The sequence below is a fragment of the Bubalus kerabau genome, chromosome 6, assembly GCF_029407905.1.
Source record: "Bubalus kerabau isolate K-KA32 ecotype Philippines breed swamp buffalo chromosome 6, PCC_UOA_SB_1v2, whole genome shotgun sequence".
Taxonomy (NCBI): domain Eukaryota; kingdom Metazoa; phylum Chordata; class Mammalia; order Artiodactyla; family Bovidae; genus Bubalus; species Bubalus kerabau.
In genome coordinates, this window is record NC_073629.1 from 9497887 (window position 1) to 9519789 (window position 21903).

The 21903-nt window shown below is 42.1% G+C and overlaps 1 protein-coding gene across 1 annotated transcript; it reads right to left on the bottom strand.

The window, feature by feature from the left end:
* Positions 1–1591: 1591 nt before the first annotated feature.
* Positions 1592–15300, bottom strand: SLAMF7 (SLAM family member 7). Its single transcript, XM_055586724.1, has 7 exons — positions 15252–15300; positions 6500–6832; positions 6110–6382; positions 5781–5897; positions 4782–4885; positions 2490–2552; positions 1592–1663 (listed from the first exon to the last, which is right to left on the bottom strand). Exons 1-7 carry the CDS (start codon positions 15298–15300, stop codon positions 1592–1594), a joined length of 1011 nt encoding a protein of 336 aa, XP_055442699.1.
* Positions 15301–21903: the final 6603 nt, after the last annotated feature.

The window sequence follows — 21903 nt, forward strand, 5'->3', positions numbered from 1 at the left end:
ACTTTACTATAGTCATTGATTAGTTCTAGTAATTTTCTGGTGGAGTCTTTAGGGTTTTCTATGTAGAGGATCATGTCATCTGCAAACGAAAGCAGAATGTTTTATCATGATTTTTGCTTCAGCAATTTTGGGACATATTAAAAGTCCTAGAACTCTGAAAAAAAAAGTAGTAATAAATACAATCACTTACAATATTTACCATGTGCATATCACTCCACTGGGTGTGGTGTCTCAGAAAGGACACGTCTATGAAGGGGAACTGCAGAAGGCAATGGCACCCCACTCCAGTATTCTTGCCTGGAAAATCCCATGGACGGAGGAGCCTGGTAGGCTGCAGTCCATGAGGTCGCTAAGAGTCAGACACGACTGAGTGACTTCACTTTCACTTTTCACTTTCACACATTGGAGAAGGAAATGGCAGCCCACTCCAGTGTTCTTGCCTGGAGAATCCCAGGGACGGGGGAGCCTGGTGGGCTGTCGTCTATGGGGTCGCACAGAGTTGGACATGACTGAAGCGACTTAGCAGCAGCAGCAGCATGAAGGGGAACAGAATTTTTCACCTCAAAAATATGTCTCTTTGGCATAAGGATTATTTTGTGCTGATTGTTTTTACAGAAATAGCAAAAGCTCTGAAAATGAATAGACCTTCCTCTTTTGTAGGTGACATATATTTTTACACGTCCCCAATGCAGAAGTTGTTTTTGCTTAAATAAAGGACACACTTCACACCCCCAGACCTGGGATCTCAGATATGTTCCCAACATTTCCATTCAAGTTGTGTATCCAGAAAGATATCCAAAAGCAATGTTCTCTCTCGGCATGTTCCTTGTTTGAGTTTCCAGTCAGCCAAACTGTCTTCCACCTGGCTTCTCTTTCCTTGTGCACTTTGACTCCCAAGTCTTGTGTATCCACTCTTGACCCACTAGGTTTCAGAAATCTGTGGTCAGGCCTGCTGCCACTGCCCAGGGAAGTAGTTCCTGAAGGGTCAGTTTCAGGGTCACAGAGAGCACATCTGACCAAAATAAGTGTGAGCTCAGCACAGCACTCGTGAGCTCAGCATGTCACTGATGAGTCAGTAAATCAATCCCCTCTGACCGTTGTCTTCTGCTTCTGCTGCTAAGGTCGGCTGGCCACCCTGAAGTTCTTGCCCTCTTGGCAACAAAGCACTTGGTGTATTCCTCATCTCCAAGCCCTGGAAAGGGAGCTGTTTGAATCTGTGTTAACATTTCAACAGAGACGCTTCTAAGCCTCTTGCTTTGAATTGGCCAATAAATTCCTAGTCAAATTTCCAGGGAGGGATTTAGGGTTTGAGGAGATTTGTCAGCAGTGGATAGGATGTGGGACTCTTTTTTTTTTTTTTTTGCCTCACCCCGTGGCTTGTGGGATCTTAGTAGCCTAACCAAGGATTGAACCTGGCCCTCAGCAGTGACAGCACAGAGTCCTAACCACTGGACCACATGGGAATTCCCAGATTAGGAACTCTTAACTCTGAAGGAGCATAAGGGATACTTTATTATGGGAGAAAGTCAGTGTTATTCATTCTTCCTTGATGTGAATTCTTCTGATCATTTTCTTTGGAGCACATTTCTGTTTACATGACATTGTTATAAGTAGATGCCATTGGTGTATCTGACGACATGGGCAGGGAGTGGGGTTCTGTTACCTGTTGGGCAGACATAAAAATGAAGAACGCTGTAAGGGAGCAGGGCTCTGGATCCTCCCAGGAGACCCCACCATCCCAGACACTTTACTGCCAAGGGTACTCAACCCAACCCCCGCCACTGTGCTTGCTCCTCTGTTTAATCATTTTGACCTTAGAAAAACTATCCCTCAAGCTTAACCCACATTTATTTTGAATGCTTAATGGACTGAACTTTCCTTCTAACAATCTATCCAAACCAACCTTTCCTATTACTAAGCACAGTGCTTGCCCCATCCTCAATTTTCTGATCTGGTTTGAAGATGAGAAAGGAAGGTATCCCTGCTTCCACCAAGCGTGATCTCTGAAGGAATAAGATTTACAGACTTACTGTGTTGGTAGTAATTTGACTGTGGGGGGAGGTGCAAACTAGATGCAACATAGCTAGACCTTGGAAAAGAAGAGGTATGTTCTTCTGCCTCCAGTTTACAAGTGACTCGAAATAAGCTGGAATTGTCTCCCCAGCCATCCCTTTCTCCCAGGCACAGCTGAAGCCGTGGACCTTTCCCCATGCCCTCAGTCAGGCCCTTGCTGATTTTCCCTATCACTCCTACCTGGAACCTCTCTCCTACTCTATTTGTTCCACTTTATTCCCACTTCAACTCTTAAAAACACAATTCTCTCCTTTTCCCCACATACTTGTAAACTTAAGCAATGGGAATTGGATATACTGGGTGCCTTCTAGTACCAGGGAAAATGAGATCCCTGGGGCCCAAGAAATTCTAGGTAATCTTGAATAAGAAAAGAGGATGGGACACCTAAGATGAAACTCAGCCCTAAGGGTTCTTACCTTTGGGGATATGTGCACAGTGGAATAGATGGTATTGGCCGGGTTTTCCTCTGGAATAGTGTTCTGTTAGAAAACAAAGAACAAACAAAAGAAATCATCACCTACACCCTGGGTCCTTGGAAGAAAAGTTGTGACCAACCTAGCCAGCATATTAAAAAGCAGAAACATTACTTTGCCAACAAAAATCCGTCTAGTCAAAGCTATGGTTTTTCCAGTAGTTATGTATGGATGTGAGAGTTGGACTATAAAGAAAGCTGAATGCCAAAGAATTGATGCTTTTGAACTATGGTGTTGGAGAAAACTCTTAAGAGTCCCTTCGACTGCAAGGAGATCAAACCAGTCCATCTTAAAGGAAATCAGTCCTGAATATTCATTGGAAGGACTGATGCTGAAGCTGAAACTCCAATATTTTGGCCACATGATGTGAAGAGCTGACTCATTTGAAAACACCCGGATGCTGGGAAAGATTGAAGGCAGGAGGAGAAGGGGACAACAGAGGATGAGATGGTTGGATGGCATCACTGACACAATGGACATGGGTTTGAGTAAACTCTGGGAGTTGGTGATGGACAGGGAGGGCTGGAGTGCTGTAGTCCATGGGGTCGCAAAGAGTTGGACACGACTGAGCAGCTGAACTGAACTGAACTGAACACCCTGGGTCACATAGACAAGGCTAAAGAGGCATCCAGAATCTGGAGAAGGGAAAGCAGAGGTGGGAAAGAGATGGTGAGAGGGAAGAGAGGGTTCTGGAGCAGGAACAGGGAGTGAGAAGTATTCTTGCCCGTGACTGCCATTGTAATTATTAATGACTTTTTTTCAAGAAGCAACTGCATTATTTTTAAACTGTGTTCTGTTTAAATCACCTAATAAATATGTAAGATAAATAAGTCCCATGAGCTATGAATCTCCCAAGTGATTAAAGAATAATTTGAAATAATACTGCTAATGTTGCAAACAAACTCAAATCAGAAAGGGATAAAACAATGATGACAACAGTAACAAAAGCTCCTCCCAGGCCAGAGAAAGATATCCTGGGTCAGTAAAGTTTATTCTTGAACATCGAGGACAATACTGTGGTCTCCAGGGAATGTGTCTTGAGCAGGAGAAGAGGGGGATGTTGGGAAAGTGATCAGTTTTGACAAAAGTCAGGCTGAGTGGAGCACAGAGAGGTCTCTCCTGTAAGGAAGGAAGGAGCTCTCAGAACATCAACAACTTGGAAGAGGAAACGTAATGACTCCTCTTGGAAAAGTTGTGGATAAGTTTAAGAAGATGCATCCTGATCCAGAGGCATTGACGGCTGGAGTAACATTAAGATTTTTGAGGCTCTAAAGTGCTTTAACTTTTTCATTAAGTGGGCCAATGTGGAAAGAGCACTATGACCCAGAAGGAGCAAGCCCAGCCTTGGCTACAATGATTGCTCCCAGGGGACCTTTTGAAGCTGTCTAGTTCTTGTCTCAAAACTGCCTCTCTTGCTCTCATTTTTCTATAATCAATCAATTTGGGTCTTCTGGATCTTAGTTGTGGCACACAGGGTCTTCATTGCTGGGTGCAGTCTCTCTTAGCTGCAGCATGTGGGATCCAGCTCCCTGACCAGGGATTGAACCCGGGCTTCCTGCTTTGGGAGTGTGGAGTCTTAACCACTGGACCACCAGTGAAGTCCCCAGCTTGTCTCTTGTTATTTGGATTTCTTTCAACTTTATCTTGGGATTTTCTTTTCAAAGAGTTTTCTTTGAATTAACCTTGTGGTCACTGAAGCTTGATGACCCACACATGGGAAGTCTTGGGTGTGGAGCATCTGAGCCTCCTCCTGCCGGTTCCTTGAATTGCCTCGGAGGAAAAAGCATCTCTGAAGCCCACCTTCTGACACCATAACTCAAATATGTTAAAGGAACACGTGTACACCCCTGGTGGATGCATGTTGATGTATGGCAAAACCAATACAATATTGCAAAGTAAAAAAAATAAAAAATAAATCACATTTCTATCTCCACTGTCCTATACAAAAGGGATCAGGCCTGCTGAGTGGCCATTGTGCCGGGGGGTGGGGGGGGTGGGGGGGAAGGAGTGATTCCATGGATCACAGTGTTAGCATTCCTGGCTGGGTCAGAACCAAAGGCCATCAATTCCTGCACAGGAAAGAATCCATAAACATGGAAGAGATAAAGTGCATTGGGTTTCAAGGGTTATATACTCTCATTTCTCATGTTGTCCAAATCCTTGGAAAAAGCTCAACTAAACAAAGGAGGCACTCAGAGGAGAATCAGGCCCCAGAAAAAATGGGAAAGAACTCACATGAAAAGTAGAGATTGTATCATACTCAGGCATCTCTTCAGGAATGGGAGGGAAGGGAAGAGTTTTCTGATGAGTGTCCAGTTCCTTCTTCTCTTCGATGATCTCTGAAAACAAGTTGAGAGAGAATCAGAGCTGGTCCTCCTTCCACTGGCCACCCCTATTGGTCCACCATCCCATTTGAATAACCCACTTAGGGTGATTTTCAAGCATCCTGATTTTCCTGTAACTGAAGGGTTTTCCAGAACATGAGACTTTTAATGCTAAACCCAGGAAAACTCCAAGACGAACTGGTAACCCTCATCACTTTGCTTCCCAAACTGTAAATAGGAAGCAGAGGAGATCATAAATGATTCCTCAGTGTTTCCAGGAAGGAAAGAAGATCTCAGTGTCTGCAGTTCATTCCTAACCAATGCTTAGGTCCCTCCCTGATACCCTGAGGGGATGGTATCAGTGGGAACCCAAAAAGACAAATCAGCAGGGTTTAGGGACATGGGATATAGCATGGAGAAAGACAGACAATGCCTTCTCCAAGAGGAATGTATCTAGACTGAGGTGGGGAGTAAAGAGAAATCTCTGGAGTTGATCCAGTGGAGGGACTTGGGATGGGCTGGGGGCTCTGACAGGGATGGGCTGACTGGAGTGTGCTGGTCTGTGGACCTCAGTGTTGGAGGCCAAGACCTCCTGGTCAGGGGAGCAGAGTCAGCTGTGTGGGGCCTGTGTCAGCAGAAGGGCTACTCTAGTAAGTCCCTCTTGGGGGAAGGAGAAGGCAGGCACTGGAGAAGGGACTGAGAAGACCTTGGCCTTAGGATAGAAATGAAAGTATTCTCTCCACTCCAGAACCAAGTGCCAATGGATGGTCCTGTCCTTTAGGACAGACTGTGGCTTCTTCATTTCTGCATCCTTAGTGCCAGGCATGAAGCTTGGCACACAGTCCAACATGTGCTTGTTAAATGAATGAGGGAAAAGATGCAAGATTGAGGTAAAGAGTGCATACTCTACCTTTTTTTCTTTCTCTTCGTATGATCAAAATAATTAACACCAGTGCGAGGGAACAGAGCAGGAAGAATGACAACAGGATGTAGAGGATCACGTAGGGAGCCTGGCCCCCAGCAACACCTTTAGAAAGAGAATGGGTGGAGGCACAGGAAGGGAGAAGAGTCAGCTAGGGAAAATGGCACAGCTTTTAGAGCAATTGCAACCTTCCTCCCAGTCTGATGATTTCCCCAGGGCTTCTAGTTTTCACAAAAGGTTTGTTCACATGGGAACCAGGAGAAGAAGATATAGGTCTTAAGAACAGGGGCTCCTGGAGAAAGAGGAGAGACAGTCACCTTCACAGAGCTTCTGGGCAAAGATAGGGTTTGAGGAGTTGCTGCTGATGGGGTTACTGGCCATGCAGATGAAGGTCATGTCACTTTTCTCCCACCTCCAGGATATGGGGAGGATGGAGCCCCTGTGGGATTCATTGGCTGCCTGGTCCAGAGACTTCCAACTGTAAGTTACATCCTCTTCTCCATGTTCCATGAAACATGTGAGATTGGTTACACAGGTGCCATTCTTGTTCTCCTGCAGACCTACGATGACTTTGGGCTTTGACAGATACTCTGTAAGAGAAATAGACAACCGAATAGACATCCAGTCTTTGTTTGAACAGCTTCAATATCAGGGAGTTCACCACTTTATGAAGGCAGTCATCCACCTTCGGACCTGATTCTGCTCACCATAGACATGCAGCTCATACTCCTGGGTGAGGGGATCCTGGAGGGTTGAGTTGTGTATCTCCACACGGTAGATACCTGAGTCATTCTTCTTCAGTCTGCTGAGCTTCAGGGAGTAGCCTTCATGTGGGAAATTCACTCTTTCCATGTTACGCTTTTGGGTCACTATGATAAGGGCTTTTTTGCCTGCCGTTTTTGGCTGTATGGTGACGAGAGTGGTTGAATTGAAGACCCAGATAATGCTGTCAACTAGATTTACTGAGAGATTCAGAGGGAAAATCACAGACCCACCAATGGCACCAACCAGCTTCTTTGGGATTCCAGAGGCTGCTGGCCCTGCAGAAACAGAAAACTATAAAATAAACCTGAGTCCCTGCCTTTGCCACCAATTACTCACTCCCTTTGGGTCTCGGAAAGGTCCCAAGAAACCCTTTCAGTCTAACCTAACCAGCCCCAGGAAACCTTTTGGGACTTCCTCACACAAAGACATTGAGGTCAGAATTCTCTGCCTGAAAGGCGTGACAGCAGGTAAATCCACCCCATTTCCAGAGACATCTGGTTGAAAAGACCAAGCTCTGAGGTACACCGTGAAACCCAGCTCCAGTCTTGACAATAGAAGGACAAGTAGGGAGGTTACTGTTCAAGCTCCACTTAGGACTTCCAGGCTGCTCCTGGGAGAGCCAGTTTTGATGCAGATGAGGAAGGTAGCAGTCTATGTGACCTGGGACAGAGGTTCTCAAGCACAAGCCAGAGCACTGAGAAGAAAGCTATAAGTTCTTAAAGACAATGGTAACACAGAATTATGAGGATGCTTTATTTTTCTATTTTTTTAAATTAATTAATTTTTTTATTGAAGGATAATTGCTGTACAGAATTTTGCTGTTTTCTGTCAAACCTCAACATGAATCAGCCATAGGTATACATATATCCCCTCCCTTTTGGAGCTCCCTCCCATCTTCCTCCCTATCCCACCCCTCTAGATTGATACAGAGCCCCTGTTTGAGTTTCCTGAAACATACAAAAAATTCCCATCGGCTATCTATTTTATGTGTGGTAATATCACCTCACACCGGTCAGAATGGCCATCATCAAATAGTCTACAAACAATAAATGCTGGAGAAGGTGTGGAGAAGAGGGAACGCTCTTGCACTGTTGGGAATGTAAATTGATACAGTCGCTATGGAAGACTGTATGGAGATTCTTTAAAAAACTAGGAATAAAACCACCATATGACCCAGGATTCCCACTCTTAGGCATATACCTTGAGGAAACCAACATTGAAAAAGACACATGTATCCCATTGTTCACTGAAGCACTATTTACAATAGCTAGAGCATGGAAGCAACCTAGATGTCCATCAACAGATGAATCGATAAAGAAGTTGTGGTCTATACACACAATGGAATATTTTTCTATTTTATAATAGAATGGAGGGAATTCAAGATCATCCCTAAATGAGGTTCTCATTCACTTGAGTTCCAGTATCCTTTCTTGAGTGAAAAGGAAAAAAATGAGTGACTGGGAGCTCTGAAATATGCCCAGGCTACCTTGTGATGCTTACTCTGAACTATCAGGAATTGTAGCAGGGTTTTAATGCCCACTGTTTCCCCAATTTTTATTTCACTGCAATACTAATTCACCTCAAAAAGTATGACTTGCAAACAACCATCACTGATTTTTTTGTCTCCAGGTGAAAAATAGCTAAGAATGGCTGCTGAAAAAGCTTCCAGAAGTGGTCAAGTGAGTATTTCTAGTAAACAAATATGAGGAATAAGTCACCTTCTACCTATTAAGATCTGAAGGTTGGCCTCTGGATGTAGCAGTGAGGGAACTTAGATAGGGATTAGCTGTTTGAAAGCCCCGACTCTGATCTCATGTAACCCTAATCAATGCTTAGAGGAAGAATTTTTTTTTCTTTCACAGTCTCATTTTATAGATCAGGAACCACAGCCACAATGAGGTTAAGTGACTTACTGAAATACATGGTAAGAGGCAGATGCTACCTCAGTACTCACAGGGTTAAGACCTTACACAGCATATTTTACAAATGAGAAAACTCAATAGTAGAAGTTATTCAAGGTTCAGAAATAGTGGAAAAACTAAAACCAGAACCAAAGTCTTCTCCTTAAAGATGTTCTCTGTAAAAGTAAAAACCCAAAGTTATTTTTCCTTCCTAGTTGGTCATTCTTCCATAAAATATTAAAATTTATATTTTGTGCTGTGTTGGTATAAAAATGGATGTAACACCTGTTAGATTTATTACTACATAGTCATTGTTATTGCAATATTTTTTTTTCTTCAGATTAAAAAAAAAATCAAAATGAAAACTAATGTGGGTCCCAGGCACTGTGCCTACTTGGGCCTGGGCTGATTGACCAATCATTCAGGCTCTTTTTTGTTTCACAGCTAGATCTCTTACCATAGTATTTTCTACCACCCCAGCACTCATGTAACTCATAACTCTTCTAGTAAAACCCAAATTCCTGCAACTGGCTTATTCAGATATCTAAAATCATGAAAGCCTGAAAGTGAAAGTGTTAGTCGCTCAGTCATGTCTGACTGTTTGCTACCCCGTGGACTATAGCCCGCCAGGCTCCTCTGTCCATGGGATTCTCCAGGCAAGAATACTGGAGTGGGTAGCCATTCCCTTCTCCAGGAGATCTTCCCAACACATGGATCAAGCCCAGGTCCTCCATATTGCAGGCAAATTCTTTACCATCTGAGATGCCAGAAGAAGTTTTTATCTAAAATTATAATTCCTGTTAACACTCAACTACCCTAGAAAGTATTATTCCCAAATAACTATGTTGCTGTTACTAAGGGTTTATTCTGTGTCAAATATTTTTTTGTAAATATTACACCTGTGACTTAGAGCCATCCTGAAAATTAGTTTTGATCCTTTTATTAGGGATCAGCAACCTTATAGGCCATGGGCCAAATCTGGTCTGCCCATGTTTTGAAAATAAAGTTTTATTGGAAAACAGCCATGTTCTTTCCAAAGCAGCAGTCTATGACTGCTTTTCCACTACAAAGGTTGAATTGGAGAGTTGTGATAAAAATCATACTGCCTGCAAAACTTAAAATATTTACTATTTGGCCCTTCATAGCAAAAGTTTGTAAACTGGATTTGATTAAAAAAAAAACAAAACCTCAAGTAACTTGTCCAAGAGCACAAAGCTAGCAGGTGACAATTTGAGGGTTTAACCCAATGTCATTCCAGCCCTGGAGCCTGAACTCTTTACACTACAGCTCAGTTTGAAGGTCCCTTGGCATTTGTTACAGCTCCAGCCCTTTCCATTACTCCCCATCCTCAGTTCCCTCAAGGGTTTAGGTGTCCACTCTGAATCCCAGGGGCCTCACTGAATCCCAAATTCCCATTCAAGTCCTTTCTTGACCTTCCTTCAGGTGCAAGCAGTTCTATCAATGCCCCAGAGTAAGGGAATCTGTTGCTACCAAGTGTTGACCTAGTCCTCTGATTACAGGTCTTAGATCTTGACCAACTAATTTGCTAAATTTATCTCTGCAAGAACTGGTTTCTCTTCCTGGGTGAATGTTCTTTTTAAGAGTTGGTTTTTTCTTTCAAACTTTTTCCTCTCTATAATTTATCAGTCAGTGGATATATACTTTGGATCACTCAAGCCTTTGTCAAATCACCCTGTTAAGTATGCAGATTTTTTTTTTTTTAACTGCCCTCCTTGCTTCTCTAATACTAAGGGAAAGATGATTTTTCATTGCTTTCTCTTTGGTCATCTCATGAGGTGTCAGAATAGTCCCAGTAAATGTTACAGACAAAAATTAATTTTATTTTGAATTTTTGATTTATCAATTAATGCATTCATTCTTTTACTTCAATCACAAGATGAAAGGGGTGAATATTTTGAAGTCAAGTAAAGACTGGCTATGACTTGCCCCTAAGTCGGTGAATTTCCTGGATTAGGGTACATTTCGGTATATTTTTTTTCACTTGATGTGTTGGGGGGATGTTTAAGTTGCGGAGGTGATAAAACTGTAAGAGTTTGACTTTGGTGTTTTAGCACTCATGCAACACTTAAGCCACAAGTAAATAATTGTTCTTTTTACATCTCTACATATGTAGTTCTATCTCCCCAGGGTACATTTTAAGAAATGTGAATTTTGTGAACATATAAAAACTGTCTTCAAATTCGTTGTTCCTTGTTAGAATGAAACTGGAGGGCATTACAGTGCAAATTGCCAACTGGAACCTAGATGGAGGACATTGTTCTGTCTTTATTGTATCTTCAGGATGAGAAGAAGCATCATAAAGGAGAAAAGTGGTTCCATGCCATTCCTGTATGTGAGCTCAGAGGTTAGGGGGCTGGACTGGCAAATCCTAACCAATTTTGCTTCCCCTTCCCAGTTGACTGTTTCTTGATCCAGAAACAAGACACTTCTCTTCTCAGGTGTTAAGACAGAACTAAAGCTTCCCTTTCTTGGATGGCTTCCCCACCTTCAGTGTGTGGTCCTCTATAGGGTTTTACCACATCTAGGTAGGTCATGCTCTGCCAATTCAGTCATTCCTTCTTTTAACAAGAGTTTGTTTAGCTCCATATTTTGGCCAGATACTGTTTAGGAACTGGAGGGTATAAATGGGGAGCAAAATAATCATGATCCTTGTACTCATGGAGTTGGAAGAGAGTCATTAAATAACAACATGTGTTGTGAAAGGAGAAGTGACAGGTACTTAGGGAACACACAGTGGGGGATGGGGGATGTAACATGTATGATCAGAAGAGCCTAGAGAATGGGTGGCTATTCCCATTTATCTGTAAGGCCTGGAGGTTTGGACCCCATGAGATTCCCACCTTGATCAGTGCAGTGAATACTGTAACTTGCCTCCTCTGCATCCATTTCACCCCTCCTCATTTTGTAGCAGCAAAATGGTTTGGATAAGACTGACAGGCACTCAACTCAAGTAGTAGCCTTCCTCTGGCATTAGTTCAGGGGTATTACACATCCCAGGTTGACTGTATCTAGAGAAGCCCAGGATTTTTGCTCCTAGGCAAGCAAAAGTCGATGCTGTGGGATGATTGAAGCCTTGGATGGCCACTCACTTAACTACCAGACATGCAACCAGGACTCCCGCCTCAGCTGATCCCCTGTTTATGTCCTAACTCACACTTTTTTTTGGTGCTTTATCCTTTTCTCTGTCTATCGAAATCATGTTTGATACTCATAAAGCCTACTTCAAAGCCCTTCCCTGAGAAAGTCTTCAACTCTTTCTCACACTTAACCCCTTGAAATTCCACCATGATTGTCATTTTATTTTCCACTTTAAATTCCCCAGAAGGAGCTATTCCCCTAGCAGTTGACTAGACATACCATTTTGCTGTGAATCAGCAGATGACTGATCTACAGGCATTAGGTTCCAGATCCCGTGGTGATGGGGTCTGGGATCTCATCCAGGGATGAGTGGAGATGACCTCTCCTCTCAGGCAGCTTGGGGCAGTGTCAAACAGAACTCTGGGCTAACTGGATGTCAGGAGACTTGGGTTCCATTCTGGTTCCTCTGTAATAATAACTCCAGCAATGAATACTTGGTATAATGAGTATTCCCTTTCTTGATCCTCAAAGCAACTCTGTGTGATAGAGGTTAAGCTGAACTTTATAGATAAAGAAATTGGGGCTCCAAGACGTTGAGTCACTTTCCCAAGACCCCAAACTGGAAAGTGGCAGATGTGACAAGGAGATAGTTTGTTCCTTGGCCTCCTCTAAAGACCCTCATTCTTTCCACTTCTGCCTCCCACTACTGCTTTGAGTTTCAGTATTCTAAAGTCTCATAGGAGAAAAGGCATAACCTTTATTCACCAGAATTTGGGTGAGGATGAAGGGTGAATACAGATGTGAAGGTTGTTTTTGAGAAGCACAGAGCAGTCTGAACCATGGTGGAGGGCACAGGGGAAGCAGGCAGTAGTGGTATAAGAGACAGGCTTTCCTATTTTTTAATCTCATTTCTACAAGAATGACTAAAAGTGAGATTTCCCAAAACCTCTTTTGGGTGGCTTCTTGCAAGGTAAGCTTCTTAGAAGGTGGTCTGGACCCTAATGCATACACATCAGTAACTGGCTAATGCACAACAAAAGAGTATGTCCGGCCACCGCACAGGGAGATAGCTCCTACAGTGAGCATTCCCACCTACTTTTGGAAGTGGAGGGAGCTGGGAGAGAAGACCCTTTGCTTTCTGCCAAGTCTCAGATATTTTTTGCACCAGGAGAGTCAACCCTAAGATGCTCTTCATAACAAGAAGGGACCAAAGCTCCTCCCCTTTGCTACACGCCTTTCCTTTGGGTTGTGACCTCCCAAACCTTCCTTCTTGTTTTTCTCTTCTTGTCTTTTTCAACACCTCCCCAATACCGTCTCACCCACTTTTTTTTTAAATTTTATTTTATTTTTAAACTTTACATAACTGTATTAGTTTTGCCAAATATCAAAATGAATCCGCCACAGGTATACATGTGTTCCCCATCCTGAACCCTCCTCCCTCCTCCCTCCCCATTCCATCCCTCTGGGTCGTCCCAGTGCACCAGCCCCAAGCATCCAGTATCGTGCATCGAACCTGGACTGGCAACTCGTTTCATACATGATATTTCACATGTTTCAATGCCATTCTCCCAAATCTTCCCGCCCTCTCCCTCTCTCACAGAGTCCATAAGACTGTTCTATACATCAGTGTCTCTTTTGCTGTCTCGTACACAGGGTTATTGTTATCATCTTTCTAAATTCCATATATATGCGTTAGTATACTGTATTGGTGTTTTTCTTTCTGGCTTACTTCACTCTGTATAATAGGCTCCAGTTTCATCCACCTCATTAGAACTGATTCAAATGTATTCTTTTTAATGGCTGAATAATACTCCATTGTGTATATGTCACCCACTTTTTCTAATTTCATTTTATTAACTTTCTCCTCAACACTATTGTATAATAGAATCACCATAAAATTGTGTCCATTTTCCAGATGAGAATACTGAGGCTGCAAGAGTTACTCCTTAGTCCCTCTGAATTTGGCTAGGGTGATTCTTGGTTGGTGCATCCACATTCTGACAATGGAGTTACCTATTCTTCTTGGGCATTTCCAGCACCTACCTTGGCTTCGTGTACCTGGAGAGAGAAGGAATCCCTGGGGAAGATTCAGCTCAAGTACACATTTATCAAGCACTTTTCCTGGGAGTACAGTGTTAGCCAGTTAGTTTGCTGTGGTGAAATGAGCACTAGCTTTGGAAACTCAGTCTCTGCTCTACCTCCTCTTGCCTAAGACATTTGACTTCTCAGAGCCTACATTTTGGGGATAATATTACCTATCTTGTAAACTTGTGAGGAAATTGTATGAAAAATGCCTTGTGTAATATGAGCTCAATAAATGGTGATTTATTATTATATTGTTTTGCATTTGATATCTCATTTAAAACACCACAATAATTTGCAAGTTAGGTTTCATTTTCTGTTATGTATTTGTAAGCAAAAAGTTTCAGAGGCCAAGAAACCTATTCACAATAATATAGTTACTATCAAACTCAGGACTTCTTGTCCAGGGGCAGCACTCCTTCCATGGTCCTACTTCCTGGAAGGTCTAGAACAATCTTGGATTGTCCTTTCAATCACAAGAGGTATAGCATGCAGGCTGCCGCAGTCTCTTGGAGCAGGGCTGCTCCAAGCAACCTGCTGCCCCATGTCAGGTTTCGGGTGAGCACCTGGGTTTTGAAAAGTCCTGCCACATCACCATCCCCAAGTTCCACTTCTGATTACCATTTCTGTTCAGGAGTGGTTTTAAAGTGGGGGTCTATACCAGGACCAGGTGCTTCCTAAAAACAGAAACTTCTAAAGAACTCAAGGAGGGTGAGAGTCTGTTGATGAGGAACACTTCAAGAGCTCTGGTGGTGGGGAGGAAAGGATTGGTTTTCTAAGTAGAGACTGATTGCATTGCTTGGGTTAAGAGAGAAAATTCAAAAGTTCTCTGCCATTAAAATGATTGTTAAATACATAATCATTTAAAATATTTTTCTAAATAACATATATTTATATTGATGTAAATAAGAAACATGGGCTTCCCTGGTGGCTCAGTGGTAAAGAAACTGCCTGCCAGTGCAGCAGATGCAGGTTAGATCCCTGGGTCAGGAAGATATCCTGGAGACAGAAATGGCAGTCTACTCCAGTATTCTTGCCTGGGAAATACCATGGATAAAGGAGCATGGCAGGCTACAGCCCATGTGATCACAAAACAGTTGGACATGACTTAGCGACTAAACAACAATGAAAATATAAAACATAGAAATACATGTATAAATGTTATAAACATATTTAAATAAAATATTTAAAATACATATTTCTAAGTAAAGAAATATACACTTGTACCATCTCAGCATCTCATTTTGTTTTTAAAATTACTCTCAAAATGAGGGAGAGCTGAGGTCTGGAGAAGATGACATTTTTCATCTAATTCACGGCAGACTCCAGGTTAGAACACAGGTCTTCCTGATACCCAACACCACTTCGTTCAGCCCTTCCTTCCCTGGGACAGTCAGAAGAGCAGTTAACCCCCAAAGTCATTCCTTCTCCTGTCCCTGCAGTCTCTTTCTGCTGTCTGTGATTCAGATACCACAGGAAACAGAAAACAATATTACCTGAGAGATAGAGCCTGCTGAGTTGAGCCAGAGATCCAGAGTGGAGCCAGGAGCCTGGAGCTACACCCAGGATGGGGTAGACAGTCAGGAAAATAAGAGAATCTGGTTGCACTCACCTGTGAGCTGGCAGAGGAGAAAGATGAAGCATGCTGGGGCGCCAAGCATATCGCTCTCTGGGTGGTAGTCACTGAAATATACGCACTTCCTTCTGTAGTGTTTATATTTCTTCCCCAGTTAGAAGGCAGTGTCATGTGACAGTGAGTTACGTTCAGTGACTTTTTCGCCTGTGTTCACAAAGCATGACTAAATCACTAATGATTAAAGCTATATGGTCAGCTGTTTCTGCTATACCATAGGACCTCTCAGAGATTCAGAAGAGAGAACATGGAAGGAAATAGAAGGTTATATGGAGAATGAGAGAGTTGCACTGGAGATAATAATAATATCTATTGAGCTTTTCAGAGTACCAGGAGTACCTGAATTCTTTTATGTATTCCTCATAACAATCTTGTGAGTAAAATACTTCCATAATCCCTAGTTTTACAGATGAGAAAATGAAGGCTTAGAGTATATTACAGCAAAATTGAGTAGTTCTTTAATCAAAAGACATCATTATAATAGTAAAAAGAAAAGCCATGTGGTGGGAGAAGATATTTGTATTCAGTTCAGTTCCGTTCAGTTCAGTCGCTCAGTCGTGTCCGACTCTTTGCGACCCCATGAATTGTAGCACGCCAGGCCTCCCTGTCCATCACCATCTCCCGGAGTTCACTCAAACTCACGTCCATCGAGTCAGTGATGCCATCCAGCCATCTCATCCTCTGTCGTGCCCTTTTCCTCCTGCCCCCAATCCCTCCCAGCATCAGGGTCTTTTCAATGAGGCAACTCTTCACATCAGGTGGCCAAGGTATTGGAGTTTCAGCTTCAGCATCAGTCCTTCCAAAGAACACCCAGGACTGATCTCCTTTAGAATGGACTGGTTGGATCTCCTTGCAATCCAAGGGACTCTCAAGAGTCTTCTCCAACACCACAGTTCAAAAGCATCAATTCTATGGCGCTCAGCTTTCTTCACAGTCCAACTCTCACATCCATACATGACCACTGGAAAAACCATAGCCTTGACTAGATGGACCCTTGTTGGCAAAGTAATGTCTCTGCTTTTCTTTTTTTTTATTTTTTTTATTTTATTTTATTTTTTTTAATTTTATTTTATTTTTAAACTTTACATAACTGTATTAGATTTGCCAAATATCAAAATGAATCCACCACAGGTATACATGTGTTCCCCATCCTGAACCCTCTTCCCTCCTCCCTCCCCATTCCATCCCTCTGGGTCGTCCCAGTGCACCAGCCCCAAGCATCCAGTATCGTGCATCGAACCTGGACTGGCAACTCATTTCATACATGATATTTTACATGTTTCAATGCCATTCTCCCAAATCTTCCCGCCCTCTCCCTCTCTCACAGAGTCCATAAGACTGTTCTATACATCAGTGTCTCTTTTGCTGTCTCGTACACAGGGTTATTGTTACCATCTTTCTAAATTCCATATATATGCGTTAGTATACTGTATTGGTGTTTTTCTTTCTGGCTTACTTCACTCTGTATAATAGGCTCCAGTTTCATCCACCTCATTAGAACTGATTCAAATGTATTCTTTTTAATGGCTGAATAATACTCCATTGTGTATATGTACCACTGCTTTCTTATCCATTCATCTGCTGATGGACATCTAGGTTGCTTCCATGTCCTGGCTATTATAAACAGTGCTGCGATGAACATTGGGGTACTCGTGTCTCTTTCCCTTCTGGTTTCCTCAGTGTGTATGCCCAGCAGTGGGATTGCTGGATCATAAGGCAGGTCTATTTCCAGTTTTTTAAGGAATCTCCACACTGTTCTCCATAGTGGCTGTACTAGTTTGCATTCCCACCAACAGTGTAAGAGGGTTCCCTTTTCTCCACACCCTCTCCAGCATTTATTACTTGTAGACTTTTGGATCGCAGCCATTCTGACTGGTGTGAAATGGTACCTCATAGTGGTTTTGATTTGCATTTCTCTGATAATGAGTGATGTTGAGCATCTTTTCATGTGTTTGTTAGCCATCTGTATGTCTTCTTTGGAGAAATGTCTATTTAGTTCTTTGGCCCATTTTTTGATTGGGTCATTTATTTTTCTGGAGTTGAGCTGTAGGAGTTGCTTGTATATTCTCAAGATTAGTTGTTTGTCAGTTGCTTCATTTGCTATTATCTTCTCCCATTCTGAAGGCTGTCTTTTCACCTTGCTAATAGTTTCCTTTGATGTGCAGAAGCTTTTAAGGTTAATTAGGTCCCATTTGTTTATTTTTGCTTTTATTTCCAATATTTTGGGAGGTGGGTCATAGAGGATCCTGCTGTGATGTATGTCAGAGAGTGTTTTGCCTATGTTCTCCTCTAGGAGTTTTATAGTTTCTGGTCTTACGTTTAGATCTTTAATCCATTTTGAGTTTATTTTTGTGTATGGTGTTAGAAAGTGTTCTAGTTTCATTCTTTTACAAGTGGTTGACCAGAGTTCCCAGCACCACTTGTTAAAGAGATTGTCTTTAATCCATTGTATATTCTTGCCTCCTTTGTCGAAGATAAGGTGTCCATATGTGCGTGGATCTATCTCTGGGCTTTCTATTTTGTTCCATTGATCTATATTTCTGTCTTTGTGCCAGTACCATACTGTCTTGATAACTGTGGCCTTGTAGTAGAGCCTGAGGTCAGGCAGGTTGATTCCTCCAGTTCCATTCTTCTTTCTCAAGATCGCTTTGGCTATTTGAGGTTTTTTGTTTTTCCATACAAATTGTGAAATTATTTGTTCTAGCTCTGTGAAGAATGCTGTTGGTAGCTTGATAGGGATTGCATTGAATCTATAGATTGCTTTGGGTAGTATACTCATTTTCACTACATTGATTCTTCCAATCCATGAACATGGTATATTTCTCCATCTGTTAGTGTCCTCTTTGATTTCTTTCACCAGTGTTTTATAGTTTTCTATATATAGGTCTTTAGATTCTTTAGGTAGATATATTCCTAAGTATTTTATTCTTTCCGTTGCAATGGTGAATGGAATTGTTTCCTTAATTTCTCTTTCTATTTTCTCATTATTAGTGTATAGGAATGCAAGGGATTTCTGTGTGTTGATTTTATATCCTGCAACTTTACTATAGTCATTGATTAGTTCTAGTAATTTTCTGGTGGAGTCTTTAGGGTTTTCTATGTAGAGGATCATGTCATCTGCAAACAGTGAGAGCTTTACTTCTTCTTTTCCAATTTGGATTCCTTTTATTTCTTTTTCTGTTCTGATTGCTGTGGCCAAAACTTCCAAAACTATGTTGAATAGTAATGGTGAAAGTGGGCACCCTTGTCTTGTTCCTGACTTTAGAGGAAATGCTTTCAATTTTTCACCATTGAGGATAATGTTTGCTGTGGGTTTGTCATATATAGCTTTGATTATGTTGAGGTATGTTCCTTCTATTCCTGCTTTCTGGAGAGTTTTTATCATAAATGGATGTTGAATTTTGTCAAAGGCTTTCTCTGCATCTATTGAGATAATCATATGGTTTTTATTTTTCAATTTGTTAATGTGGTGTATTACATTGATTGATTTGCGGATATTGAAGAATCCTTGCATCCCTGGGATAAAGCCCACTTGGTCATGGTGTATGATCTTTTTAATGTGTTGTTGGATTCTGATTGCTAGAATTTTGTTAAGGATTTTTGCATCTATGTTCATCAGTGATATTGGCCTGTAGTTTTCTTTTTTGTGGGATCTTTGTCAGGTTTTGGTATTAGGGTGATGGTGGCCTCATAGAATGAGTTTGGAAGTTTACCATCCTCTGCAATTTTCTGGAAGAGTTTGAGCAGGATAGGTGTTAGCTCTTCTCTAAATTTTTGGTAGAATTCAGCTGTGAAGCCGTCTGGACCTGGGCTTTTGTTTGCTGGAAGATTTTTTATTACAGTTTCAATTTCCGTGCTTGTGATGGGTCTGTTAAGATTTTCTATTTCTTCCTGGTTCAGTTTTGGAAAGTTGTACTTTTCTAAGAATTTGTCCATTTCTTCCTCGTTGTCCATTTTATTGGCATATAATTGTTGATAGTAGTTCTGCTTTTCAATATGCTATCTAGGTTGGACATAACTTTCCTTCCAAGGGGTAAGCGTCTTTTAATTTCATGGCTGCAATCACCAATTGCAGTGATTTTAGAGCCCCCCAAAATAAAGTCTGACACTGTTTCCACTGTTTCCCCATCTATTTCCCATGAAGCGACGCGACCAGATGCCATGATCTTAGTCTTCTGAATGTTGAGCTTTAAGCCAACTTTTTCACTCTCCTGTTTCCCTTTCATCAAGAGGTTTTTTAGTTCCTCTTCACTTTCTGCCATAAGGGTGGTGTCATCTGAATATCTGAGGTTATTCATATTTCTCCTGGCAATCTTGATTCCAGCTTCTGCTTCTTCCAGCCCAGCGTTTCTCATGATGTACTCTGCATGTAAGTTAAATAAGCAGGGTGACAATATACAGCCTTGACGTACTCCTTTTCCTATTTGGAACCAGTCTGTTGTTCCATGTCCAGTTCTATCTGTTGCTTCCTGACCTGCATACAGGCTTCTCAAGAGGCAGGTCAGGTGGCCTGGTATTCCCATCTCTTTCTGAATTTTCCACAGTTTATTGTGATCCACACAGTCAACAGCTTTGGCATAGTCAATGAAGCAGCAATAGATGTTTTTCTGGAACTCTCTTGCTTTTTCCATGATCCAGTGGATGTTGGCAATTTGATCTCTGGTTCCTCTGTGCTGCACTCAATATGCCAACAAATTTGGAAAACTCAGCAGTGGCCACAGGACTGGAAAAGATCACTTTTCATTCCAATCCCAAAGAAAGGCAATGCCAAAGAATGCTCAAACTACTGCACAATTGCACTCATCTCACATGCTAGTAAAGTAATGCTCAAAATTCTCCAAGCCAGGCTTCAGCAATACATGAACCATGAACTTCCAGATGTTCAAGCTGGTTTTAGAAAAGGCAGAGGAGCCAGAGATCAAATTGCCAACATCTGCTGGATCATCGAAAAAGCAAGAGAGTTCCAGAATACATTTATTCTACAAGGGTCTTGTATCCGTAACACTTGGTTGTCCCATTGTTCCAACACCATTTATTGAAAAGACTGTCCTTTCTGTATTGAATTGCTTTTACACCTCTTTCAAAAAGCAGTTAATCATACCTGTGTGTGTATATTTTGGGGTTCACTATTCCATTCCTTTGGTTTATATAATGTAGTTATTGATTTATCATGGCTTAAGTCTGCCATTTTACTGTTTGCTTCTGGTTTCTTCTGATTTTTTTGTTCTTCTGTTTTGCTTTCCTGGCCATTCTACAGGTTACTTAAATTACAAAAAATTCCATTTTGATTTGAAACTAAGATCATGGTATCTGGTCCCATCACTTCATGGGAAATAGATTGGGAAACAGTGAAAACAGTGCCAGACTTTATTTACGGGGGCTCCAAAATCACTGCAGATGGTGATTGCAGCCATGAAATTAAAAGACGCTTACTCCTTGGAAGGAAAGTTATGACCAACCTAGATAGTATATTGAAAAGCAGAGATATTACTTTGCCAACAAAGGTCCATCTAGTCAAGTCTATGGTTTTTCCAGTGGCCATGTATGGATGGGAGAGTTGGACTGTGAAGAAAGCTGAGTGCTGAAGAATTGATGCTTTTGAACTGTGGTGTTGGAGAAGACTCTTGAGAGTCCCTTGGACTGCAAGGAGATCCAACCAGTCCATCCTAAAGGAGATCAGTCAGTCCTGGGTGTTCATTGGAAGGACTGATGCTGAAGCTGAAACTCCAATACTTTGGCCACCTCATGCGAAGAGTTGCCTCATTGAAAAGACCCTGATGCTGGGAGGGGTTGGAGGCAAGAGGAGAAGGTGATGACAGAGGATGAGATGCCTGGATGGCATCACCGACTCGATGGACATCAGTCTGCGTGAACTCCGGGAGTGGGTGATGGACAGGGAGGCCTGGCGTGCTGTGATTCATGGGGTCCCAAAGAGTTGGACACGACTGAGCGACTGAACTAAACTGAACTGATAGTGTGTCTTGAATCTGATAGTGTGTCTTGAATGTATCTCAATAGATTTTTAAATGACTGCTTAAAGCATTACATTGTTGCAGTTGTTTTTCAGTTGCTAAGTTATGTCCAACTCTTTGTGACCCCACAGAGTGCAGCATGCCAGGCCTCCCTGTCCATCACCAACTCCCAGAGCTTACTCAAACTCATGTCCATCGAGTCGGTGATGCTGACTCATCAACCATCTCATCCTCTGTCATCCCCTTCTCCTGCCTTCAATCTTTCCCAGCATCAAGGTCTTTTCCATTGAGTCAACTCTTCACATCAGGTGGCCAAAGTATTGGAGCTTCAGCTTCAGCATCAGTTCTTCCAACGAATATTCAAGGTTGATTTCCTTTAGGATTGAATGGTTTAATCTCCTTGCTGTCCAAGGGACTCTCAATAGTCTTCTCCAACACCACAGTTCAAAAGCATCAATTCTTCAGAGCTCAGCCTTCTTCACAGTCCAACTCTCACATCCATACATGACCACTGGAAAAACCATAGGCTTGACTAGATGGACCTTTGTCTGAAAAGTGTCTCTGCTTTTTAATACACTGTCTAGATTTGCCATAGCTTTTCTTTTAGTTTCATGGCTGCAGTCACCATCCACAGGATTTTGGAGGCTAAGAAAATAAAA

Bases quoted from the DNA above. Each gene is read 5' to 3' on its own strand.
- SLAMF7 (XM_055586724.1), bottom strand. From the start codon at position 15,300: ATGCTTGGCGCCCCAGCATGCTTCATCTTTCTCCTCTGCCAGCTCACA. The intron at 2,553-4,781 runs GTGAGTTCTTTC...GTTTTCTAACAG, and splicing joins ATACAATCTCTACTTTTCAT to AACACTATTCCAGAGGAAAA. The intron at 1,664-2,489 runs GTAAGAACCCTT...TCTGCCCAACAG, and splicing joins CTGTGCACATATCCCCAAAG to GTAACAGAACCCCACTCCCT.